The sequence below is a fragment of the Stigmatopora argus genome, chromosome 20 (genome assembly GCF_051989625.1).
Source record: "Stigmatopora argus isolate UIUO_Sarg chromosome 20, RoL_Sarg_1.0, whole genome shotgun sequence".
Classification (NCBI taxonomy): Eukaryota; Metazoa; Chordata; class Actinopteri; order Syngnathiformes; family Syngnathidae; genus Stigmatopora; species Stigmatopora argus.
The window spans coordinates 6,457,381-6,485,120 of NC_135406.1; the positions used below are offsets into that span (position 1 = coordinate 6,457,381).

At 41.1% G+C, this 27,740-nt stretch overlaps 1 protein-coding gene, 1 long non-coding RNA gene and 1 other non-coding gene across 4 annotated transcripts; 2 read left to right on the forward strand and 1 right to left on the reverse strand.

The window, feature by feature from the left end:
- Window positions 1–249: 249 nt before the first annotated feature.
- On the forward strand, window positions 250–15,644 carry LOC144065956 (uncharacterized). 2 transcript variants are annotated; one of them, XR_013297355.1, is made up of 4 exons: window positions 7,858–13,536; window positions 13,602–13,638; window positions 13,710–13,952; window positions 14,082–15,644. It is a non-coding gene; the product is annotated as an uncharacterized LOC144065956 (long non-coding RNA). The 2 variants fall into 2 exon arrangements; XR_013297356.1 differs by adding an exon at window positions 250–264 and having other exon boundaries at window positions 6,292–13,952; window positions 14,082–14,810.
- Window positions 390–3,711, forward strand: LOC144065909 (uncharacterized). The gene has a single exon (XM_077589145.1). The coding sequence runs from the start codon at window positions 492–494 to the stop codon at window positions 2,115–2,117; it is 1,626 nt and encodes a 541-aa protein (XP_077445271.1). The 5' UTR covers window positions 390–491; the 3' UTR covers window positions 2,118–3,711.
- Window positions 15,645–18,224: 2,580 nt separating the features above from the next.
- Window positions 18,225–18,415, reverse strand: LOC144066366 (U2 spliceosomal RNA). Its single transcript, XR_013297540.1, has one exon. It is a non-coding gene; the product is annotated as a U2 spliceosomal RNA (small nuclear RNA).
- Window positions 18,416–27,740: the final 9,325 nt, after the last annotated feature.

Sequence of the window (27,740 nt, forward strand, 5' to 3'; positions counted from 1 at the left end):
TTAAAGAGGAGGAGCCAGAGTTCCCTCAAAAACAAATGGGAGAAGAGCAACTTCCAATCAAAAAGGAGGAAGATCATTTCACCTGGTCACCAGGTGAGTCCGTTAAAAGGGATTATCTGGGCGTGGTCAGCGAAGGAGCGGAGCCTGCAAACGCCTCAGCATGGCCCCAAATTAAAGAGGAGGAGCAGCCAGAGTTCCCTCAACAGTGCAAAAGAGAAGAGCAACCTCCAATCAAAAACGAGGAATGTGTCAAATGGTCAACTGGTGAGCCTTTCAAGAGTGAAGATGATCTGGGCGTGGCCAACAGAGGGGCGGAGCTTCTGAACGGCAGCTCTACAGAAGGATGGCGAGCAGAAAATTTAATTGCTCCTTTATTAGATGGCAACGACTTGCTTTTTGACGATGATGTTGAAGATGTTAAGAAAAATCCCAGTTGCAAATGCTTTCAGTGTGGGAAAACTTTTGGGAAAAAGTCTTCTTTGAAAACACATATGAGGAGCCACACTGGGGAGAAACCCTTATGTACAGTTTGTGGTAAAACATTTACACACAAGGGAAACTTAAATAGACATGCAAGAACCCACACGGGTGAAAAGCCATTTTCGTGTCCAGTTTGTGGTCAAGCATTCACACAAATGGGAAGCTTAGTTTGTCATGCAAGAACCCACACTGGTGAAAAACCATTTGTGTGTTCAGTTTGTGGTCAAACATTCACACACAAGGAAAGCTTAGTTTATCATGCAAGAACCCACACTGGTGAAAAACCATTTTCGTGTCCAGTTTGTGGTCAAGCATTCACACACAAGGAAACCTTAAAAGGGCACACAAGAACCCACACTGGTGAAAAACCATTTTTGTGTTCAGTTTGTGGTAAAAGATTTAGAAAGAAGGGAACCTTAAAAGGGCACACAAGAACCCACACTGGTGAAAAAACATTTTCGTGTTCAGTTTGCAGTAAAACCTATTCTAAAAATGAAAACTTAAAAATCCACATAAAAACCCACACTGGTGAAAAACCATTTGCGTGCTCAGTTTGTGATAAAAGATTTACAGAGAAGGGAAGCTTAGTTTATCATGCAAGAACCCACACTGGTGAAAAACCATTTGTGTGTTCAGTTTGTGGTCAAGCATTCATACACAAGGGACACTTAAATAGTCATGCAAGAACCCACACTGGTGAAAAACCATTTGCGTGTTCAGTTTGTGGTCAAGCATTTACACACAAGGAAAGCTTAGTTTATCATGCAAGAACCCACACTGGTGAAAAACCATTTGCGTGTTCAGTTTGTTGTCAAGCATTCAAACACAAGGGACACTTAATTAGTCATGTAAGAACACACACAGGTGAAAAGCCATTTTCGTGTTCAGTTTGTGGTCAAGCATTCACACACAAGGAAACCTTAAAAAGGCACACAAGAACCCACACTGGTGAAAAACCATTTTCGTGTTCAGTTTGTGGTCAAACATTCACACAGAAAGGACCCTTAATTAGTCATGCAAGAACACACACTGGTGAAAAACCATTTGCGTGCTCAGTTTGTGATAAAAGATTTACAGAGAAGGGAAGCTTAAAAAAACATGTAATAACCCACACTGGTGAAAAACCATTTGCGTGTTCAGTTTGTGGTCAAGCATTCACACACAAGGGAAACTTAATTAGTCATGTAAGAACACACACAGGTGAAAAGCCATTTTTGTGTTCAGTTTGTGGTCAGACATTTACACAGAAGGGACAGTTAAATAAGCACGAAATAATCCACACAGGTGAAAAACAATTTTCGTGCTCAGTTTGTGGTCAGACATTTACACAGAAGGGACACTTAAATAGGCACGAAATAGTCCACACAGGTGAAAAACAATTTTCGTGCTCAGTTTGTGGTAAAAGATTTACACAGAAGGGAAACTTAAAAATACACACAAGAACCCACACTGGTGAAAAACCATTTTTGTGTTCAGTTTGTGGTCAAGCATTCGCAGATAAGCGAATCTTACGATGCCATGTAAGAACCCACACTGGTGAAAAACCCTTTTCTTGCTCGATTTGTGATCAAGCTTTCTCTCAAACGCACCAGTTAAAAAGCCACACAAGAACCCACACTGATGACCCGCCCAGTTAATGTTCAAACATTTTCACAGAAGGGAACCTGAAAAGAAAACTTAACATCACACGGATGGCATACTTAAAAAGTCATGCAAGAACACACACTGGTGAAAAACCATTTGCGTGCTCAGTTTGTGGTAAAAGATTTACAGAGAAGGGAAGCTTAAAAAACACGTAATAACCCACACTGGTGAAAAACCTTTTTCGGGCTTAGTTTGTAGTCAAACACACACAAGGAAAGCTTGAAAAGGCACACAAGATTCCACACTGCTGAAAAAACGTTTTCGTGTTCAGATTGCGGTAAAGCCATTTCTCAAAAGCAAGATTTACAAAGACACAAGAACCCACACTGGCAAAAAAAAAATCCTGCTCAGTTTGTGGTCGAACATTTTCCCAAAGGAGAAGCTTAAAAGAACACATTAACCCACACTGGAGAACAATGTTTTCCTGTTCAGTCTGGCCACAGATTCGCTGCAACGGCCCAATTAAAAAGCTACACAATTGAATAACCTTAAAAGAAGATTTAACAACCCGCACAGGAGAAAAGCCCTTTTTTGCTCAATTTGTGGCAGGAATATCTTAAAAACACAATTACCCACATTGGTCAGAAACCCTTTTCCTGCTCAGCTTCTTGCCAGAGATTTAGTCGTAAGGATAGACTTTAAAGACGCAAATGTGGTGTGATAAGCAGTGGCCAATGACGGCTTTGCTTGCTTTATCAATTTCTGTATGAAAGATCATTATAATTGAAGTATACAGTGGTACCTCGACATACGATCGTAATCCGTTCTGAGACTGAGATCGTATGAAGAGATTCTCGTAACTTGAGCGGACGTTTCTCATTGAAATGAATGGAAAACAAATTAATTCGTTCCAACCTACTGAAAAAACACCAATAACAGGATATTGGATTGGAAAAAATGTTTTATTTCCTCTAATTCGCCATCTATTAACAAAGTAACACATAACTAGTGGTTTAATAGTAATAAAATGTGTTTAATCTAACTAAAATTGGGCAGATTTCGCCGACGGGAGACAGAGACGTGTGGGGGGGTGGGGTTCGTTTTTTTCCCACGACAACTCACTCGTAAACGGAACAAACAAATTTAAATTGACTTGGATTAATATATACAGACTCAAACATACGTTTAATGTAACTTTACACAATAATGAATTCTAATTTTGTTGTAATCTTTTGTTACCTTCGTTTTCCGGGTTGGCGGTTTGCCACGCCGCCACCCTCACGTTCGCTATCGATGGGCTGTTTGCTATTGTACTACGTATTCCCTTCAAAATATTCCGAAAATGATTCACGCAAATGTCCTCACAATAGGATAACCCACGACCACTTGCCAACGAGAAAAACTGCTCATAAAGACTGGCTCGCAACTCCCTCGTTGAAATGGCTCTGGTCGCAGCCGCTTTGAGAGAGCGTTGCGACCAGAAATATTACAAAGAGGGAATTGCGAGCCAGTGCCGCTGATGTTCTTAGGAGCAGCGAACGAGAAGTAATATAATACTCCTCGTATTAGATAATAATAAAAAACAGGAAATGCAACAGCTGAGCTTACCCACGTATTGATTGTGGGTAAAGTTTTATTCTGAGAAAGAGTGCCATTGCCCCTCGGTGTTGTGTGCACGAGTATACTTCATTACCCAGAAAGCCCTCTTTTTCCCGCGCATGCGCGTTGTGCGTTTCCTGGTCTGAATAACTCATTCGGTGCTCGTAGCTACACGAAAGATATGCAAAAAAGACAGTGCCATGGCCACCTGGCTTGGCTTCATAACAAAATTTTGATCGCATGACGGGCGAATTATTTGATCGAAATTTCCGTCGTAAGACGAGAATATTGTATGACGAGCGGTCGTATGACGAGGTACCACTAATTGTATTTTGCATTCTGAAAATCTTGTTTACACTTTTTAATGTGTAATATCGATCCACACTATTCAAATACAGTAAAACCTTAAGATACGAGCTAACTGCGGGATCGAGTTTGTATGTCAATTTACTCGTGTCTCAAGTGAATTCTTCCCATAGAAATGAACAAAATACAAATTAATCCGTTTCCATCCTAAAACCCCCCCACCAAAATTGGTTCTAATTAACTACCGACTCACAATTGGGAACCATCTGGTATGCTCATATCTCAAATTTATCTCATATCTCAAGGCAAAAAAATTGCTCAGAATTTTCCTCGTATCTCAAATTTCTCGTATCTCAAATTTCTCGTATGTTGGAACACTTGTATGTCAAGGTATTACTTTTTAATAAAAATGAGTGCCGTTGAAAATTTTATTGACTTCACAATTCTATCCGAAATAGTAGAGCCTAAATTAGGAAATTACAAAATAAATGATCAATAATGTGATCTAATTAATATGGAAAATGTCCTCACAGTTAAAGACATGCCTAAGAAATTTGAAAAATTGCAGTTTTTGTCTATTGAATTTGCTAGCAAATCCAATAAGAATATTGAGTGTTATTCAAACATTGTACATTTTACTGACAATAATTGATATATTGAATCTAGGATCTAAGAAACATTAGTAGAAATATGGTGTGAAAGACGATGAATTTGCTCAAAATAAATAAGTAGTACAATGTCCTTATACTTTTGTCAAATGATAAGATGAATCACGTTTTTTAACCGATTTAACGTGTAAAAATATACATTTATTCATTTCCCAGGCAGGAGAGGTGGTTTTTAAACTCCTTTGAAGAATCCAGCCTGGTTTTCCTTTTGTATTTTTTTTCCTTTTTTTTAGGTTACACAGTCTTTCTATTGTTTTGGAATCAAGTCGACCTTCTTATGGTTACTTGTGAGAAGTAAGTAAAGTTTGTATATGGAGGAAGCCAGTCTAGCTATGTATTACGGTACAGTAGTACCTCGACATACGAGTGCCCCGACATATGAGCAATTTGAGATACGAGTAAAATTTCGAGCAAATATTTATCTTGAGATATGAGACAAATTTTGATATACGAGCATACAGCGGACCCGAGAGGCTGCTCATAAGTACATCATGGGCACTGTTTTTCCCGCCGCAAGTCCCTCGTGTAATGTCTCTACAAGCACTGTGTTTTTTTTTTCCGTTAGTCAGTGCGAATGGCGGATCGATCGCTAATACGAGAGGAGTATACTAATTCTCATTGGCAAGTGGTCCTGCGTTATCCTATTGTGAGGACATTTTTGTGCATCGTTTTGGGAATATTTTGAAGGGAAGACAAAATCAAACAACAGTCGATATTGAATGAAAGTCAGTTTGGAGGCGGGGCAAATAGAGCCAACCTGGGAGAAGAAAGGTATCAAATGTCAAACTAAATTAGAATTAAGTTTAGTGTTAGGTTCGATTAAACTTATTTTTGAGTGTGTCTGCAACGTAATCTAAGTTCATTTAAGTTTGTTTATGTTATGTTACGAGCGTCTTGCCGTGCAAAAAGTCTCTCCGTCTAATTTTGGTACTATTATACACATTTTAGTACTATTAAACCACTAGTTATTTGTGACTTTGTTAAAAGATGTCGAATTAGAACAAATAAATGTTTTTCCAATCCAATATCCTGTTTTTGGTCTTTTTTCAGAGGCTTGGAACGAATTAATTTGTTTTTAGTTCATTTCTATGGGAAAGGTTGATTTGAGATACGGGTAAATCGACATACACGTTCAGTCCCGGAAGGCATTAAGCTCGTAGTCTCCCTATGTCTCTTATGACTTAACAGTTAAGTCATAAGAGACGTAGGGAGACTGTCTTCTTGTGGAAATTATTGGTATTGCCACCACGGGGAGTATCTTTTTTCTTTCTTAATGACATAATAAAAAAAATTAAAGGACTGATTTGAATCATGTTTCAGCAATTTCCTGTATTTTAAAACAAGATTAATGTCTTATTTAAATTGATTAATGTGATTTTTCAGTTTTAAAATGAGTTTAAAATAAAAGCAAGATGGACTGCTGAAGCCCAGGGTTGATTCAGGGACCTTAGAATCTTTAGTTTAACAGTCTCCTATCTGAGCTACTTCAGCTGGCAGTTTGCTCAAAACCTCAACTGCAGATTGACTATTGGTCTAATTGTACAATAAGAGCTCGAGTTGTTCCTTTTTGTTGCAAGTATTTTTCAAGCCTGTTTGTATTCAATTCATTGATGTATTTCCTTGTCAGCTGATTGGAAATTGGTTCCTTTATCAGAATACATCTCTGTTACGTGTCCTCTTCTGGCAAGAAATCTTCTGATTGCGTTGAGCCGAGCATCAGTGTCATGGGAAGACAACACTTCCAATGAATCCATTCAGTCATCATGGGTCCCGCGTATCTTCGTAATGGGTTGTTGGAGCATGTACTTGCGGACTTTAGACAAAAGGCAGACTCCACCCTAGACTGGTCACCAGACTGCCTTAGGGCACACAGAGAGACAGATAATCATTTGCACTCACAATCATACTACCATCAGGAATCGAGCCCACAACTCCCCACATTGTAGTCAGGTGAGTGAACCAACACACCACCAGCCAGTCTCCAATAAACCTTGTGGGTTCCAAATGTATTGTTCTTATCCCAAGGCATGCAAAGTTTACGCAGTGGTGGACCATCAGGGCCTGCAAGGCCTTCTCTGCCGGCCTAAAAAAATATCTGAATCACAGACTGATGTTAATTATGTTTTGTCTATGAATACTTATTAATTAATTCCAAAATGTCTGTCAGCTTCCTTTCATTGCTTTTCCCCTGGTTGTGCTGCTTCCAGATGTGTGTTTTCATATTTAAGCATCTAACCAACCATGAATAAGGACGACCTTATTCCAGCCAATACGACCTAGAGTAAAAGTAACACTAATATAAAATGAAAGAAAATCAGCACACCTAAATCAGAAACTACAACTCCACACATTTTGGGTAAAAACCTGGAAAACAACATTGGTTTTGTACCTAAAAATGAAACAAATTCTTCGAAAAATATTGGGTCTTGTAGGTCATGTGACACACATTGGTCCAATCAGAATTGCGGCTTCCAGCAGTAAGGCAACTCACCTGTACTTAATAACAATACGTAAAGTCATTCATTTCAAATTCACTCTGTTGCGTTATTTTCTCAAATGCAAACGAAGAAGAAACTTGAAGTTTCTATTTGGATTTCTCAGACTTTCAAGTAAATTAATATTTGGTGTTATCCTGGGGACACCATGTCCTTATAAAATGAGGTGTATTCCAACCTATTAGGGATAAGTTCGTTCAGTCCACCTGTTGCATAGTGGCGCATGCATACTTGGGTATCAACATTATTGCACTCTTGGATCAAGGTAAAAGATGTTAACGGATGACTGTGTCCTGGCTCTCTTCTTCAATACAGTACAACTGGCGACGACGATTAATTCCGGGGGGAAAAGACAAAAGAGTCACTGTCAGTACTAGTGAGTACAATACCCCAAATTGGCAAGGTTGATGAATATAAGCCTGTAAATGAGCCGTGGACCACATGTATCGAGCGGTTAGAGCAGTTCCTTGATGCTAACGACATCGACCCAGAGAAGTATGTAGCCGTGTAGCTTAGCGTAATGGGAGCTACCACATACGGACATTTGAGGAACTTGGTCCAACCGGACAAGCCCAAAGATAAATCTTTCGACGACAATGTGAGGATTTTGAAAGAACATTTTGAGCCAAAGCCAATATTGGTCGCAGAAAGATTCCGCTTTAACAAATGTAATCAAAAGAGGAATCAAACTCTGGCACAGTAATGAAGGGATATTGAGCTTAAAAGAGAGTTCCTTATATCTCCCTGCCTTGCCTTTGGAATGCAAGGTTATTTGGACAGGATGTGGGAGTAGGACTCAATAGATTGCAGATGTGGGGGGGGTTGAACTGTGTGCAGGTACCAGTTGCTGAAAATGGAAAGATACAGCTGGGAGGAAACGCAGGAAAATCTTCAAGGAAGAAAGACCAATGAGCAAGCTAGGGTTAACTGCATATTACACATAACCAATCGTATAGTGCCAGGATGCCTTTGTGTTGTGTCATTTGCATATTGTGGACTATAACTAAGTTTGTGGGCGGCTCGGAGAAGGAGAGAGAACGACGACGACGACTGGTGGCAACATGCGTCTGCTTGGACGGACTGAGAGGGCCCATGACCACAGACTGATGTCTTGAGATTTGTATGATAGAAATAAATCCACCTGTGTGTGAGAATGTCGGCTTCCTGATATCTCTATATCGCAGAACGAGCGCGCAAATTGTTGGAATGAGTGAAAGTCGGGTAAGGTTACAAATTGGAGTCAGATTATTAACTTAACTTTAATATACTTATAGATTTTAAATTCCAATAATTTATGGTGACCCCGACGTGATGCGATTGAGATAGTAGAGCCACTAAGAATCTGGGATTCAGGGTCTGGGACCCACGTTCACACCAGGTGACGACCTGAGAAAGGAGCCACACGCGTCCGACCGTCTTTCCTCTTGGGTGCACAGTGAAACAAGGTAAGCAGATTCCTTTTCAAATTCTGCATATTGACAAATGCCAAATTATATAGAGGAAGGAGGACCGGCGCGTCTTAAATGTATAAGGATGGACAGTAGGGTGTAAAATCTGGGATTTACCTACGTAGAGTAGTCCATGGTGGCTTCAAAGTGTAAGTGTGGACGTTAGTAGGGTGTAAAATCTGGGATTTACCTACTAAGAGTAGTTCCATTAGTAGGATATAAAATCTGGGATTTACCTACGTAGAGTAGTCCATTTGTGGCTTTAAAAAAAGGATGGACAGTAGGGTATAAAATCTGAGATTTTACCTACTACAATAATGTGGAACTACTCGTGGCTCGATACGGTGTAAAATCTGGGATTTACGTATCAAAGTGGAAGCGGTGTGTGTGAAAACTAAAATTAAAACTAAAATTGTTCTGCATAAAAAGTGTTTGGGACACGCACGGGTGGATTTCCAGAATGGATTTCAAGATGGCGATGATGGGAGGTCTGATAGTGGTCTTGGGTTTCTCTCAGGTTGTCCAAGTAGACGAATGGAATGCAGAATGGAGATCGGAGAGTTGGTGTGTGTGCGTGCGTGCGTTTGGAGAGGATGTGTGTGTATGTGCGGATGCGTAATGTGGGGGGTTGCCTTTGTCTGCCGCGATGGGTCGAGAGGCATGGTTTCTGTCCCAATTTGAAGGATGTAGAAGATCTGGTGAAGGGTTGTGAAGGTGTGAGGAAGGTTTGAACATAGAAAGGGAATTATGAATAGAAAAGATTTTGGTAAAGCATGAAGAAAAGAGTTTTGTAAGTGAATAGAAAGGATTTTTGTAAGGGAGCTGAAGGAGAAAAAGGAATGTTGAGAGAGGGCTTGGGAGAGAAGTGTGTGTGTGTGCGCGTGTGTGCGTTTTGAGGGGAAGAAGAGAGATGCTGAGTGAGAGTGGAGTGGAGTTGATTGCTGGGAATGTGGAGATGTGGAAGCACGGGTTTTCAGGGACGGGCTGAATTGAATGTTAGTTGGAGAAATAATTTTGTACGTTGAAAGGAAATGTACATGTACGGGTCAAAAGTGTTTGTCCGTAGCATTGAGAAAAAAAAGAAAAGAAAAAAAAAATGAAAAAAGAACTGACGTCACAGCTAGGGCAGAATTTAATAAAAATAAAAGAAAAAGTGAAATGAGACAATGAGTGGGAAGCATGGCCTGGTGCAGGCGGGGGGAGGCACCTTTCCCCTTTGCTCTCAGGGAGGAGGCGTGATATATGATCCTTCTTAGAGATGTGGCACTAACCCCCCCCTCTGGTGAGGGTAGAAAGTTCAGGGCGGGGGAGGTTTTTGGCCTGGATTGGTGGACAGAGCTGCGCGCTTGACATGAGACAGCAGGTACGAATGAGCAGCTATTGTCAAGGGTCTTCCAGAACCTATGTAAATTCTAAACAGGAGAAGAGAGAGCAATCCGTCCAGATATTCCAAGCTATGGTGCGACACGATCTGGTCGGTTAAGTGGTGGACACTGTGGTCATGGGCGTGGTTTTCTCTGGTGGCCGGGGAAGAAGGTACTCATGAGAAGGCCAACAAGGCAAGGCAACTGTTTTATATATGGCGGTATGAGACACGGGCACATGATTGGCCCAGCCAACAGCAGCAACCGCAACAACCGTTCCCACGGCAACCCAAGCACAGCAGTATGGCCCATTACAGCAACAGCGGCCTACGCGCGGAGGAGGACAAGGCACTGGCGGACCATGGCGGCCCACAGCAGCCGGCCCAGTCACCTGGACAATATTACCAGGGCGGAGAATTTGATGGGAAGAATGGCCGCAAAGTGACTTTATTCCGTGATCACAACCAACATGAACATGTGGACAATGGGGGACAATCTATAGGTCACGTCTTGAGCCTGAAACTTCGGCCACTGGGGGGACTTGTCCGTATATCACCGGTGGAAATCATTCATTGACTCGCTCGGGCTGTACCATTAACCTATGGATGATTTTAATTGGACGTTGTTTTACTGTTTTCAGAAGGTTCCTGGAACACCCTGGCTGTTGAAAGAATGCTTTGGCTCTGTCTCCTGGTCATGGGGCGCGCCGGCTCGGTCCTCTGGTCACGACCAGCACCCCCTTCACAGATGCGAACACCCCTCACCCAAAGATAACAAAAAAAAAAAAAAAAAAAAGAGAGGGGGGCCGCCCATAGTTGTTTTTTATCACCTAGAGCTGGGGGAGAAGGAGAGCCCCCACCAGCCCAGCCCAAGGCCCCCTCCCTCTGCGCAAACAGGGAGAGATGGAGAAATGGAGAGAGCGAGATAGTTGACAGTATGGGGATATATTAGTGACAAATTATGGGTCCTCTATTAGACACTGAAATTTATAATTAAGAAATTTGGCTAAGTGGAAGGTTAGTTTCTCAAAATTTTAATTGGGGTAAAAGTGAGCTACAAAAATGGTTCTTATATTAAATAAACACAAGCTTGGAGCAGAATAGCAATTCAACAAGTGCAATTTAGCTATTTTAGCAAAAAGAGAGGGATTTGCGATTTAGACTTAAGGATTAGGAATCATCCAAATTATTAATGATATCAAACATGAAGACAATGCAGAAATGGCATTGATCCAAATTATTAGGTAAAGTGTAGCTGGCAAGTTTAGATAAAATAATTAATTTAGGATAGGCATAATTTCGCTGAGATGCAATAAACATCATGACTTGTCATCAGTGCACGGATGAGAAATCATTGTTTTGCGCATCAACAGCTGAAATATGCTTTAGCGTGAGTCGTAAGAATGTATGACTATGAGAATATGTCTAAAAATGAGTGTGAGCGTGAATGGTTGTTTGTCCTTTTGTGTTTTTGATTGGCCGACCACCGAGATATGATCAATCGGTTAGGTATCAAGGTGGAAAATGATTTAGCAAATTGGAATCGATTTCAGAATTCGCCAATAAGCCGTTTCACGGAGGGCAACGACAAATTATGGAAAAATATTTCGTCCAAGGAAATTTTTAATGAAAAAGCAGCAGTACTCCAAATGTGAAATTTGAAGTGGAGAAACAAATCTGCTATGCGAAATTTGGGAACACTGGAAAAAACAAAGGCAGTGCATGATATGAAATTCCAAAGTACTATTGATTTATAGTGATAATGGCATCCAAATTGTGTTAATAGAAACATTGGCTGTATTGACAAGAGTTTCCATATTTAGTTCCGGAAAAATATGGAAATCCAATTTGGTGGAATGTACCAGATGCCATTATTCACTACACGATTGGAACAGGAGGATGAGGCTAATCATATGTCTGCATAAAAGAAAAAACTTTAAAGAAACGCATTAATTTTGGGTTGGCGAAGGGAGATGGTGTTTCTTAACAGGAATCATGGAGAGCACGCGTGAGCAACCCAGGATAAGAGTGTCCGTGCAAGATCCACCTGGTGCACTGTAAGAAGGTTCTCTCATAATATGCATTTTAAAAGTAATGAGTTTTAATTGGAAACTAAAAGGACAAAAGTGGTACCATCACTCACAGTTGCGCCCGGCCCCAGACTTTGTGCCCGCCAATGGTGAGCTTAAAGGTTGACCGCCCGGACGGGCAGGTCAAGAGAGGGAATGTGACGATGGCAAGAATTGGATCAAAGTTGGACTCAAAATTGGACTCAAAAGTGTCTGAACAAAGACGCAAATGTTTAACATTATTGACTATTTTGCTTGCTGGCGTGTGCTTTGTGTGGACTATGTTGATGGTGCAGGATGACAGAAGGAATGGAGTGAAAGGAGAACAAGTGATGGTGTATCATTCCTGGAATGGAACGGTATGGTATGAAGCAGAGCGAGATGGTGGTAAGACGCTGACACAGACACAACAATTACTGCTAAATCTGAAGTGTAAACAATCGACACAGGTGAACGTTTGGGTGACAATTTTGAACTGGACTCAACAATGGCTTGATTTGGGTGACAATTTTGAACTGGACTCAACAATGGCTTGATTTGTTAATGGAAAAGAGAAAGCCCATTTTTGACACCCATGTTCCACAACAAAATTTCACCTGCCTAAATTTAAATGGGACTGGCCCTGGGATTGGAAAAATCCAGGAGTCATGGTGTAATGAAAATGTGTCTTTGCAGCAGGAATCCCTCTCGCTCATGCTGATGTTTGGATGTGGTGTGAAGAGAAAGTGTAGTACGATAGGCTTTCCTCCAATGCCTCAGGTAAGTGCGCCATAGTAACACTGATCATGACAATTAAGGGTGACAGCATTGGACATGGAGACCCAACAAAGCGTCTCCTGACGGTCGTCTTGCCGGGGCATTGGAGGGTCTGCGCACGCGGAGTAACAAAATGACCAGAGTTAATTTTTTACTGATTTTTACGAGAATTAATTTTTTACTGATTTTTTTACTAGAATGAAATCTTATACTGATTTTTAGTTTTCTACTGATTTTTTAATTATTTACTGATTTTTAGCTTATGGTCATTGATTTTAGCTCGTGTCTAACAATAAACAAGGTATTTGAGTGATGACCTCAGTAGTCTGAGGTCATGAGAGGGAATGAAGGAATATTAAGGGTTAACGCTTAAAAGAGAGTTCATTATATCTCCCTGCCTGGCCTTTGGAATGCAAGGTTATTTGGACAGGATGTGGGAGTAGGACTCAATAGATTGCAGATGTGGGGGGGGTTGAACTGTGTGCAGGTACCAGTTGCTGAAAATGGAAAGATACAGCTGGGAGGAAACACAGGAAAATCTTCAAGGAAGAAAGACCAATGAGCAAGCTAGGGCTAACTGCATTTTACACATAACCAATCGTATAGTGCCAGGATGCCTTTGTGTTGTGTCATTTGCATATTGTGGACTATAACTAAGTTTGTGGGCGGCTCGGAGAAGGAGAGAACGACGACGACGACTGGTGGCAACATGCGTCTGCTTGGACAGGCTGAGAGGGCCCATGACCACAGACTGATGTCTTGAGATTTGTATGATAGAATAAATCCACTCGTGTGTGTGAAACTGCTAGCTTCCTGAAATCTCTATATTGCAGAACGAGCGCGCAAATTGTTGGAATGAGTGAAAGTCGGGTAAGGTTACAAATTGGAGTCAGATTATTAACTTAACTTTAATATAATTATAAATTCTAAATTCCAATAAGGAGAAAGCTGAACATCCAACACGAAGAACCTGCATGGGGCTCAGGATTGGGCTCCCAGTCCCACCTGCGGATTTGAGGAACTCCTGAGCCGAGCCCAGGATGACGTTGCAGTCCCGGTCCGTGCAGAGGAAAAGGCCCACCAGGGTCTGGCCGTCAGTCATGCGGATCCTCATGTTCTTGTTCAGGAGGCCCTGGAGCTTCTGCCTGGCCATGGACGACGTTTCGCCGTGGTCCTAAGTATGTGTATGTACAAACGCGTACGCACGCACGCACAAGCACACACAACGTTGAAGGGACATCCAGTTAGACAACAATCGAGTAAGTAACAAGTTTGAGTTCAAATGCAATTCCTTCTTCTTCCGTGTCTTCCAGCCGGAAGGATTTGGCAGACGGACGGACGGGCGCTTGCCGACCAGCGCCCCTCTGTGGTCACAGGACGCAAGGGTCAATACTTTCCAAGGGGGTTTCGGCAAAACTCAACGAATGCTTGGATTGTGGGTTGGACTTTCTGCCGACAGAGAGCACAATGGACTCTTTCACTACCACTGACGGCGACAGTTGTCCAATCGTGTGGCTTTTTTTTAATCCTTCTGCCGTGAACGAGTAGACGATGTCCGGAAATTGATATAATTATCAAAAATTTAAAATCCCTTATTCGTGTATGACGTCCCCATTAAAACCAGGCCTATAATCATGATTTTGTCAGCGTTTCGGAACAGGCACTAAAGAGGACATAATCCCATTTTCATAGAGAGACTGTCATCTATCGGATTTAGTCGGTATTGCCACAACCGAGTAGCCTTTTTTCCCCTTTTTAATCACACACATAAACACCCCAAAAAGATGAATGACTCATTTGTATCAAGTTTGCGCAATTTTGTGTGTGTTTTTAAACAAGGTTCATGTCTTATTTAAATGGAGTAACCATTTAACCATTTAAACTCATTTAAAACTGAATAATCAAATTAAAATTGAGTTAATTGGGGTTACTCCATTAATGTAATCAATATTTAATGAATAATCAACATGCACTAACATGGATTTGCAACAATCTCCTGTGAACATTTAACTACAAGTGGTATTATATTCAAATCTACTGTGTATGTCTTCCTATTTTGTTCAAAACGGTCAACCAAATGCACCTCGCACGCAATTGTAAGGGTCAAAATTAAAATAAAATGTTGCAATAACATCAATTTGGATTTAGTAATAAGATTTTGGTAGGGAAAAAAATAGAAAAACACTGGACGGCGCCCGTGGTTCGATCCCAGTCCGGGATTGAGTAGAAGCGAATTCTGAGAGAGGTTCAATTCTAGATGAAGTAACCACTGAGCTAAACCAATGCGAGTGATTGAGTGGGAAAGTCATTATTTATATAATCAAACACAATAATAAGCAAAATAGAGTCCGAGATAATATATGTTTGTGGACCTTTGTTTGTTTTAATTTTAAAAGGTGATTCCTGAATCGCAGAAGTATTAGTTATCTTCACGTTGTTTTAGTACTTTAATCACTCAGTTGAAAAATAAAGGACGAAAAAGAACGTTCAGTTGCAATAACTGCTCTTAGCCTCAAAGTGACGCTATTGGAACAATCTTTAAGATCAAAATCTCATGCTATTTTCTGCACCATCTTACTTGAAGCTACTTTAATTTTGTCTGAGACTTAATACTCACAGTCATTTATTTGTTAAAATAGCCACAATACGGAAAATGAAAGATTTTTTAAAAATTGAATTGAATGAATAGAATTTAAGGTTTTTATTGTCATTATACAAGTATAATGAGATTTAAAGCTCCACCACGAAGTGCACAAATACACCAACAAACAATCAATAAATAATCAATAATTACACTTAGGTTATGTTTGTAAGTCAGTAGGACATCGACCATTCATTCCATTTGATATATTTTTTCCGTGGGGTTTTAACCTGAGAAATGCATGAGTAAACAATTTAAACAACCTATATTGTAATTATTCCATTCACTTCAATACATTAAAATACAAAAGGAAGGAAAACCATGTGCTGTAGATACATAGTTTCATAGCTAGGCCCAAAAGTTTGATATTTTAGACATTGGGAATATTTTTGTTGTCAGCCAGTACGTGACGGTAGGGAAACAAAAGAATTGTTGTCATCTGGAAATGATGTCACATAGTTGCTGATTGCTGCTGTACACGATGAACAAAACATACTTGTCTTTGTTCATTTTCTCCCGTTTCCTTTCCAAGATTACCTCATTAATAGTGTCATATATAAATCTTCATCGCTTGATGGAAAACCTTGCATTTAATCGATGATGAGGAAGACTAAAAGCACTTCCAAACACAAATTGCCAAACTTCCGCCATAGAACGCATAGAGCATATTCCACGCTTCATGAGTGACACCTAAGCCGAAACTTTCGCCGATCCCGTGTCATGCGTTGCCAAATCTCTTGTCCATGGAGTCCTTGACCATCTTTGCTCCATTCTCCTTGTTATTGGAACACTTTTCAAAAGGTGCGATACACGTGGCTATGGCCTCCTCCTTCATTTCCTCGGTTTTGGTTAGGAAAAACCTGGATAAACGTATCCAGGTTTTTCCTAACCAAAAACCCTGGATGACCAGTGAGACACAGGCACTCATTAAATGCCGTACAATACAGCGCTGCCAGAGCAGACCTGAAGAGAGGCACTAAAAAGGCCAAGGCAGCATATACAAGGAAAATTGAGGAGCACTTCACAGAAAATAACCCAAAGAAGATGTGGTAGGGAATACGACACATTACACAATGACAATAATAAGGTGTCTGTTAACGCAGATGCCTCACTAGCAGAGGAACTGAACCGTTTCTTTGCCCGCTTTGAGACTGACAAATCAGACTCAGTCTCAACACATCCACCACCTTGCAGCAGTACACTGAAGCTTCAGGAACATGAAGTGAGACAGGTACTGCGGACTGTGAACACCAGGAAGGCTGCTGGCCCTGACGGAGTACCTGGGAAGGTGCTCAAAGCCTGTGCTGACCAGCTGACTGGGGTTTTCACAAAGATTTTCAATTGTTCCCTGCAACAATCCATCATCCCATCCTGTCTGAAATCTGCCACCATTTTCCGTCCCTAAAAAGCCAACCATTGACAGCCTGAATGATTATAGGCCTGTTGCACTTGCGCCTGTGATCATGAAGTGCTTTGAAAAGTTGGTCGCCCGCCATATCAGGGATACAATCCCTTCCTCAGTTGACCCTCACCAGTTTGCTTATAAAGCAAACAGGTCCACTGAGGACGCCATCGCCGCAGCTCTACACACAGCACTGAGCCACCTGGAGCACCATGGGAACTACGTGAGGATGCTTTTCATTGACTATAGCTCAGCCTTCAACACTATAATACCGGACAATCTGGCTGACAAACTCTCCCACCTTGGACTATCCTCTTCCATCTGCTACTGGATTAAGAACTTCTTAACCAACCATCCACAAACTGTTAAGACTTGGTCCCCACCTCTCTTCCTCCATTACACTGAGCACTGGCTCCCCTCAAGGCTGTGCACTGAGTCCTCTTCTGTACTCCCTGTACACATACGACTGTACACCAACCCACCAGTCTAATTCCATCATCAAATTTTCCGATGACAACATTGTGGTCGGACTCATCTCAGGGGGGATGAGTCTGTCTACAAAGTTGAGGTCAACAAACTGTCTTCGTGGTGTTTGGTGAACAACCTCACACTAAACACCACGAAAACTAAAGAAATAATCCTGCACTTTCGCAAACGAAGCACAGATCTGGCCCCACTCCTCATAAAGGGAGTATGCGCAGACAGTGTCCAGTCCTTCAAATTCCTGGGGGTCCACGTCACGGACAAGCTCTCCTGGTCTACCAACACCACGGCAGTGGTGAAGAAGGCCCAGAAACGACTCAATTTCCTGAGGGTACTCAGGAGGAACAACTTGGCCACTAAGCTTCTGGTAACCTTCTATAGAGCCACTGTGGAGAGGATCGTGGCATACTGCATTACAGTGTGGTACGCTGGAAGCACGGAAGCAGACAGAAAAGCCATGCAGAGAGTGATCAACACCGCCCAGAAGATCATCGGCTGCAAAAACAATAATTTTCTAATGAAGATGTGATAGGATGAGCTAACACTATATCTGCAATAGTAGTTTGACACACATGCTAAAGCACAACAAACTATCGGACGGTTCAACTCTATTAAGCAGCCAATCAAGTTGCAGCAGCTATTTTATGCAACCAATCGTGTTGCTGTCCCTGTATTAGGCAGCCAGGGGATTGAAGCAGCGTTGTGATATAATATGAAGCAGGGCCTACATACATCCTTTGGGTTTAAAATGGGTTGTACTTAATGGGGGTGTAGTGAAATTAGTAATTAGATCAAATGATCCATTGGCATTTATTACTAGCAGATGTAAATTTGATATGATTACTATTGGGGAAGCAAGTCATTTCACTCATTTAACTTAGAAATTCTATGACCACAATGGGAGAAAGTAAAAATATTTTGAACTAAAGAGGGGGTTGCACCATTCCTGGAAGTACTGCAATACCAAGTTGATGCATGGAGTAGATGACACAAGCCCCTAGTTCATCTCCCAGTTAGAAAGATAATTTAAATATATGGTCCTCATATAGATAACATATCAGATATTAAACTGATAAAAACAGATACTACACTTGATCTTTGCCAAAAGACCAAGAAGCGATAACGCTTAAACTGGCACGAAGGACTGCTTCAATCCAGACAATACAGCCTAAAGTAGTGGTACGCAATGGATGTCAAAAGTAACAGACATTTATACAACAAACTACAACTATACACGTTTAGTATGATAACAGGGAAACTGCTACCGCGTTTATACATTTTAATGTAAAGAATGTTTGGAAATGTAAGGCGCGGTGGGTCACGTGAGTCATGATAGAATCCCTTTATCCGCATTTCACAGTTCCTCAGGAGCAGAATTAAACCACCAATGATATTTGATATCAATACACACATTACAAATTTTAATTGAGAAACTGCGTTCCTATTCACGCTATTAATGTAAAGAAACTTCATGAATCTTCCACATGATCCACCCTGGACCAAAATAACTTTATTGTTACATTCATAGTGAAAAGTAATCCTGAACAATCAGAGTACAATGCAATTGATTTTGTCAATGAACAAATTTACTTTATTTGAAATATGCTGTGCCGAAATGCAGTTTACGGAAAGTGTAGCATTACCACCGATGGATGGTCACGTCTTGACTGATGGTTTTCAGTTTGTTTTATTACATACCGTTTGTTCATTTAAAAAAAAAAAAACCAAAAAAAAAACATCCAACCACCGTGAGAAATTGTGCCGCTTCGGTGGATTCTAAGCTATAAAACTGACTGACGAAACCGCCCCGTGATTCACCCGTCAACTGTTGCTACAACGTTTTGGACCTTCTCAATAAAAGTCAAACACGGAATATGACTAATCTGCAATTTAGAAATAATTTTCAGAATAGAAATGGCAGTCAATTGAGCTGGAAATGTCTCTTCGTATTGCCGAGTCAGTAAATCTGCTGTAGGCCAGCGACAGTATGGAGCTGAGGACACGTCTAGAGGTTTTGATCTGGCGCTCCCTCACACTGCCTGCATGGCTTGAATGGGGCACATTCATCATAAGGTCACACTGTGTTGTGAGACAGAAATGTGCTCAGTCTGTCAACGGTGAGTTCTTGCTGGGCCGCCTTGAATTCATTCTTGTCACCAACAAAATTGGTTCCTTGGTCGCACTGGATTTGCCGGACAGCCCCTCTGATGGAGATGAAGCATCGCAAGCCATTTATAAAAGAGTCAGTAGACATGTCTTCTAACATCTCCAGATGAATAACCTGTGAGCAAAAGCAGGTGAGGAGCAGGCTGTAGCGTTTGTTCCGTTTTCTTCCTTCCGTCATGATGAAAGGACCAAAGCAGTCCATCCCACAATGTGAGAATGGAGAAGAAGCTTCAGTCCGTTCTCCTGGCAAGTCGCTCATTTGCTGTCCTTCTGGTAGTCCTCTAATTCTGCGACAGGTGATTCACTGCCGAATGAATAAAGATACGGCTCTATTCATGCTTGGTATCCAATAGCCACCGGATCTGATTTTGTTGGCTGTAAAGCGCTTGCCTTGGTGTTTGGTATTTTCATCTTGCGCATACACGTCTACGTCTTTCCATCGTAGTAATCTTAAATAGTCTCAATCCTGCTCTACCCGGGAGATTGTTGATCATGTCTGGCCCTGGAAGGAGGTGTTCATTCAGGCTTGTGCCGCTACACTTCACAGAGCAGTCAAACACAATGCACAGTTTATCAGTTTTTTTTAGGGTGATATATGTCGTTGTGGGGTATATACCACCGTCCTCTTCCACTTCCTCCACATCACCTCTCTCACGGACACCCACACAGGAACAGTCATAGAGGTGTTGTTTGTTTGGTCTCCTCTGACGTTGAGCGGCATGGCTGGTGTGGAGTCATCTGGAGTGATCACCAGTACTTCTCTTCCTTCGCAAGGTTTTATAGTTCTCATCATGGAGACAGGTGGGGTGTCTCCCCTTGCATCTGCTTTGATTTTAATTTTCCATTGGTCATATAGTCTCACCAAACGCCTCACCTTTTTATTTATTTCCTCCATTTGATATTCTCGCATTTTCTCAGTAGTTCTGGAATGGCGTTCTAGATGACGAGGTGAGTTTAGCAGTAGCCCTGCACATTTATCGTCTTCATCCTCTATTTTGTCTTGGATTACGGTTAGCCATTTATCATTACTTTCAATTCGTTCCTTGAATTCTTGTCTAGTCAGTTTCACGTTCTTCATTTAGCAACTGTCTGTCATCTTCAATTTCTACTTGTAGCTTATTGATCAGTTCTTTAATGTCATCCATTTTGTTAGCTAGGAGTTCTGTCTTTATGTTACTGTGTCCGTTGACCACCACACTTGCTAGCAACTCACTGACGTTTCCTTTTCCATCCGTAGGTCAGCAGCTCGAAGAAGCAGGTGCGGGTAATTTTTCACGGTGGTTGGATGTTTTGATGAACGAACGGAATATAATAAAATGAACTGAAAACATACCTGTCAACCTCTGCCGATAACTGCCCTTATAAATGATTATGATTCCCCTTACAAACCCCCAAAAAACTTACAAACACTGTACGACGCATGTTTACTCGCGGTAACCAGACAGTGTAATAGAAATAACAAAGGTAATTTGCATACCAAGTCTTTTATTCAATTTAAAAAGTTTACAATGCAATAAACTGTGCCTTCAGTGCTTCCTATTGTAAGCCAATGTGCATGATTTAGCAGACTTTATCTGCTCTAATGAGGGTCTCACTTGTGAGCAACAGTTGTCACAGTTCAATTTCATCTGTAATAAAGAAGTAAGAGTGTCTGTTCCCATTGTCTTTCTGTACTCTATGAATTTTCCTCACATGGCTGAAAACCCGCTCGCTATCAGCATTACTGTGAGGAAGGCTGAGTAAAATTAGATACATCTTTCTCATCAGTGGAAAGCGATCCAGCCCCAAACCACTTTTCATTTTGAACACATGAGGCCAAAATGTCTCTGGACGAATTGGTTGTCCATCCTGACTTTTCTGAGGGAGAAGATCATCAGTCACTCAGTGTTGTATTCTCAAATGGAAATGTTTGTATCATTTTAGTTACAACAGCCTCGTAGAAGGAGCGAACAGAGGAAAAAAAAGTTGCTTGCATGGCTGGTGTGATGCTTTGCCTGATTTCATCCTCCTCATTGGTGTCTTGGAAGAGGGCCCTGGTGCCCAAGCCAACAGCAAGCCTGCTATCTTCATGCTGCAGGCATCTGTTTGTATAATCAACTGCCAGCAGGCTATCAGCAGATTTGACATGTTCCATTTGCACAAACAGATATGAATGATAATAATAATAATAAATTACCTTAGCTGTCTGTGAATCCGGAAACATAACTTTCACCAAATCCGAGAAGTGGTCCGCAGCTGTGAAAGCAATGTTGTGCTCAGCAAGAAAATGGCAGAAGAGAATTTCCGCATTTGTCGTCTTGTGGGATGCTGCAGGATTTGCGGTAGAGACGAAGTGCTTGGTTAATGGGACATGTGAATTGTTTTTTTTCACAATCAGAATAAAGACGTGAAAGTTGCTGCGAGTGGCTCTTCAGATCGTAAAATCCACTCGCAGCAACTTTCACGTCTTTATTGCAAGGGTCACAGAATGAGAATTGAGTGCCTCTTAACGATGCTTTAATCCAGCCATCATATTCACCTTGAAGTAACTCCCATTCTTTCTGGTGTCGACCCGATCCTTGAGTTCTTCGTTTCTTACTAGGTGGCTCCTCCATGCTTGCTTCCACGATATTTACTCTATGTATATCTACGCATGCGCATGTCATCCTTTATCGATATTGCCGTACGCACCGCTAAAAAAATACATACGATTGAGGATAATTTTTGCTGGTATACCGTGACAATAGTAACGATCGATGACAGTAGCGTCGTTGGCTACCAGCCCACGAGACTATCTGGATTTTAGCCAAAACGGTCTTGTTGAGATCGGTTTTCATAAATATTGGCGAAATATATATATATTTTTTTCCTCCGTACAAAAGTCGGTGTACGGCGTACATGATTTGAAATGGTAAAAAAACGTATAAAACGTACAAGTTGACAGGTATGTAAGTTGAATTTTATCGTAAGTTGCTCAGTGCTATATTTTGTATTATAATTTATGTTTAAGGCCTATATAAGTATATTGAAGCCTATATAAGTATATTGAAGATTTATATAAGTGCATTTGTATGTTTAAGACTTGTATAAGTAACACACATTGGTTTGTACTGAAAAAAAGTTTTAATAAAATGGAGAGAATACATACAGTACTGTATACATACATTAGAGAGAGAGCGAGAGAGATTTACTAGAAACTGGCCAAAAGAAGCTATCTAATGACGATTGGAGTTTTTTTTTCATCATAAATGACGCGGTAGCATTGTATGGAATCATTCAATTGATTTGCAAACTTTGTGCAACGTTCAATATTTGGGTCCTGCTGCTCGATCTTTGTTTATAAATGGTACTGACGGTCGAACGATTCAAGTTGTAGTCGCGTGCAACGCTCACCACTTTATCACGCGCATCAAGCTTTGTTATTATTGCCACTCATTTCAAATGAAATGGCTTGCCTCTTTCTTGCACCTCCCTCAATAGAAGCCTTTCGCTTTTCACCAACAATATTGAATAATGGATGCACGAGATATTTAATGATAAAAATGAAAAAGGTTCTTTGCGCACTGGAGATACGTTCACGCACTTCCGCACTGCAATGAAGTGGGCAGAAGAAGGTAGATGCTGGGTGAGCTGAGCTCTCACAGCGCCAGGCGTCGGTATTAGCGGCAGAAAGAAGCACTACTCGGAAAAACGCGCGCAATACAAAATCGAACTTATGAACATTTTTCGACAAACGCAATTTGCAGACATGTTCGTATGTACCGTTGTTCGTAACTCGAATGTTCGTATGTACCGTTGTTCGTAACTCGAATGTTCGTATGTACCGTTGTTCGTAACTCGAATGTTCGTAAGTAGGGGAGCGTCTGTATCTACAACAAATTCAAGAGAAATTTGGAAATAGGCTCTATTTTGGCACTGGATGCCCAAATTCTGGTGGGGCCTTTCATGGTATGGAACGAGTGATGAAATAATGTCTATGTTCAAATAGCATCTCCAAATTATAAAGTATCAACCTTTGAGTAATGCTTTAAGTAGATGGGTTGTCTAGGAATAAAATGAAATGGGCAAAATGTGAACGGAATGCGAGTTACATTGACGGCTACTAAACCAAACTTTAAAGGTGAAACTATTGCCGCCTCAATTCTGCGTACAAACAGCTAAACTGATAGCATTGACAGAGGGTATAATTTAATGTGAAATATGGAGGTATATTTTTACAAACAGTTAATATACTTAGGTGGGTGGGTGTGTGTGTTTCAATGTGTCACAACTTTTCCGTTATTGCATTATTGGCAAACAAAGAGTTAATCAGAGCCACTCGCATGGCAGTCGCTCATCCTGGCTGACTAGGGCGACGAACGGCGGCAATTGAACTTCCAAAACAAATTTCTATTTGTAGATGTGTGACACGCGAATCTAGTACATTAATTACCTAGTTCCTTCTGGAATGATTATTGCTGACGGGGCAGGAACAAATAGGTGAACTACCAACAAGCCCCACTGGGGATGGTGGTTTACACCTGTGATGAAAATTTACGGGCCACTGATGTATGGGTAAACGACCCAAGTTGATTGACTAGTAATTAACGCATCAACCTTGCGGTTCGAGGATCTACTAATGGAAGTGGGGTGGATCCACACCTTCCAGAGTGTGGAGTATTCCTGGTGTCCTCGAGAATTTGTGGGTTTTCTCCGGGTACACCAGTTTACTCCAACAAACCACAATTATGGATGCTAGACTGGTTGAACACTCTAAATTCCCCTGATTGAGTGTGAGCGTGGATGATGGTCTGTCTTTTTGTGTTTTTGATTGGCTAGCCACCAAAATATAATCTACAATTAATTATCAAGGTGGAAAAGGATTTGGAAATTTGATATTGATTTCTGAAATCGCCAATAAGCCTTTCGAGGATGGCGGCGGCAGGTTAGTACAAAAACAAAAACAAAAAGAAAGAAAAAAATTTCACCAAATGAAATTTTTGACAGGAATGCAGCAGCAATACTCCACATTTGAAACTTGACGTGGAGAAACAAATAATCTGCTCTGCGAAATGTGAGATTTGGGATCACTGAGGTAATAACAAAAAACAAACAAAAACAAACAAAAACAAATTGGTGCCTCAGCTTACTTGGGTGAGCTGCTTTTAACAAAGCTAGCTTGAGTCATGGGAAATCCTGTGTCTCGAGGGGGGGGGGGGTGGCCTCTGTACGGTGCCACTACACAACTTATAGGGTTAAGTTGGTGGCAGAGCATGCTTAACCTGTGCTCGGCATATCAGGGCACAATTTGAAATTCCAAAGATTTATAGTGATAATGGCACCCAAACTGTGCTTCTCAACAGGAAACGGACTGGACCAACAGAGGTGCTCAACCTGCAGTATAAAGAAGAAGCACTAGCACGCCGAGAAGGGGATGTAGAGCCACCTTTTGCATTGTAAGAAGGTACCCTCAGTTGAAACGGTTGAGGAGACGGGTAAGATAAACTTTCTGACCCAACAAAATGCAAACACTCCAATATTAATTGGAAAGAACTTTGTATATTGGTTTTATTGTCTCCATATGTTTTCAATGGTTCAAACATTTCAATTGAGACTAAACCTTCTTACAAAGGGTTAAGACAAACGACCAGACGAGGGAAAATGCGATCGGATATAAAATCTCCCTCAATCACCATTCTTTGGGGAAAGTGTTTTTACAAAAGAAAAAAAGTGTCCTGCTTGTAAAGAAAAGGAAAAAAATATTGAAACGGTGTCTATCCTATTACAGAAACAGTGAATGAAAAGTCAATTTTTCCACTGTGCTAACTTTACCTGTTTGAACCTTACAGGCATGGTCTGAATCTGGGTGCGGTAGATGACACATGGTGTGCCAATTGTCCAAGATTAACGGTCTCACTGATTCCACGTTTTGGCTTATGGTGGTGAAGTAGTGCAAATAAATTATATAACTCATGTAAAAAAAAACAGGACTATGTGCTTTTGTTTCACAGTTTTTACCAGTATCTGTTTTAGAGTGAAGGAGATACAATTGGCGGCTCGGAATTTCGGTGCGGCGACTGGCCTCTCTCGACGACGTTGAGCCTCATCGAGGGATGGCAATCCGACTTATGGGTTGGTTTTCCAAATTACAGCAGGAGTCTATTTTTCTTTGTGTTACGCTAAATAAAAATATGAAAAGGATGAACAACATCCATTACAATGTCAAAAAAAAAAGAAATTGGATTTCCAATGAAGGAACAGCTGGCAGCCACCAGTCTCATGACTTTCCAGGACCGCAAAGCGGTTGATATGCTTCTGACGGTTGATGTGCTCTTGAGGGAGCAGGGGGCGTATGCAATGTTTGAAAATGTTGCACTCAACAACACGTTCCCCAATGGGTCCCTAACCTGGGCCATTGAAGGCCTGCAGACCCTGAACCGGAAACGAAGAGGCACTCTGGAGTGGAACGATCCACCTTCTGGCAGACTGGTAGGATAAGAACGTCACCAAATGTAAAAAATTGGCCTTCACCGAGGTGATATCAATAGCTGTTTTGGCTAATACTTTGACAATGTGTGGCTATTGTCTTATCCCCTGCTACTATGAAGACCCGAATAATCGTATGCCTACGATTATTTTTTCAACTCAAATTTTCGCATGCCTACGATTCTTATTCGGGTGCCTACGATGATTAATTTTTGCCTCAATTAAGTCCGTGCAGCAGCAACATTGTTCTATGCCATTAACTTTCTACGTGTAAAGCACACGTGCTGTTTTGACTAACGTACTAGTACTAGTAAGAACGTGCAATTGCCACTGGTAGAGTTGCAATATACATAATTACAATGTATTGGTAGGCCTAATATATACGAGAGTTACGTTATACGCAATTCATTGCAGCAATTATTTGCAACTGTAATACAACTTTGCAACACGATTATCCGTTGTCTTGCTAGCCGTAGTATTAGCATGGAGAAAAAATATAAAAAGTACACTTTAGAGGAGAAAGAGAAATTGGCCGATGTGGTAGAAAAATACAAAGAGCTGTATGATAAAGAGGTTGAGGAGAAGGCTAAATTAAAAAAGAAATGGGATCCAAAGAGGAAAACATTTGTTCAGCCAACTGTACAATGGGGTTACTTGACAAGGTCAGTGAAAGAGGTTTACCCTCACCTCCAGTCTCTATCCTCTACAGACGTCAAAGTGGAAAAAGCAGTTGCTGTAGCAAGAAGGGCTTATGAAAGTAGAAAGAGAGCAATGGATGCTGGTGATCTTGATGTGAGTGCTGCTGGTACAAGTAAGAAGTTTCGAGCTGCTGGTGGAGGGAGAAAGGCGAAGGCTCAAGAAGTAAGAGAAGTTGCATTTGAGTGGTTTGTAGATATTAGAGGAACACTGAAGAGCAGATTACCAGTGTCGGTATTTAAAGCTAAATGTTCAGCGCTTTACCAGAGATACTTGGACAACCAGGTCGAAGAAGTAGCAGAAGACGACAGATTACAGTTTTCAAGTCATTGGGTGAAAGATTGGATGAAAGAATACAACGTCAGCTTACTCAAACCAAACAAAAGATTTTCAATTTCTTATGATGATTTGCGTATTGTGGAGTTCATTAAAAACGTTTTGAGAGTGCGGCATTTTTTCCTCACCCACTTTAAAAAAGAACCAGTGATCATCAACGGAGATCAAATGCCTCTTCACCGAAATGAATCAGCCACAGAAAAAACAATGACGTTGAAGAACCAGCCTGTTTACGTGAAAGAAAACTACATGCTGTTAAGAGAAAGAGTGACAGTCTTCACTCAACTTTCTACGGATCCTGAAGAGAAAATGCCAGCACCTGAATTTCTCTTCAAGGGGAAAGGAAAAAGAATTCAAGTGAACCCACCCAAAGATGTGAATGTTCAGTTTGCTGTGAAAGGGTCTTACCGAATAGAAAATATGCTTGAGATGGTGAAACAACTAAAGAATAGACACAACTTATTTTCACAAAAAGACTATGCGTTGTTTATCCTTGATGACTATTCTGTCCACCTGCTTCCTGAACTGAGAGAGCGTTTGCTACAAAAGGGATATGTGCTTGTTGTAATCGGTGGTGGTATTACAGGAGATGTACAAGTCAACGATACTCACCTTCACCATCAGCTCAAGGAAAAGTACAGAGCCAGGGAGAGTGAATTGATGCTCCAGAAGCTTAGATCTGAACCAAACAAAATTCCAAGTCCAACAAGAGACGATATGATGCACATGTTACTGGAAAGCTGGGAGGCTCTCAAGCTTGATCCTGTGCTAGCATTGAAGAACAATTTCGTCCTCAATGCCATG

Excerpts from the sequence above, each read along its gene's own strand:
- LOC144065909 (XM_077589145.1), top strand. The coding sequence starts at position 492 with ATGAGGAGCCACACTGGGGAGAAACCCTTATGTACAGTTTGTGGTAAA.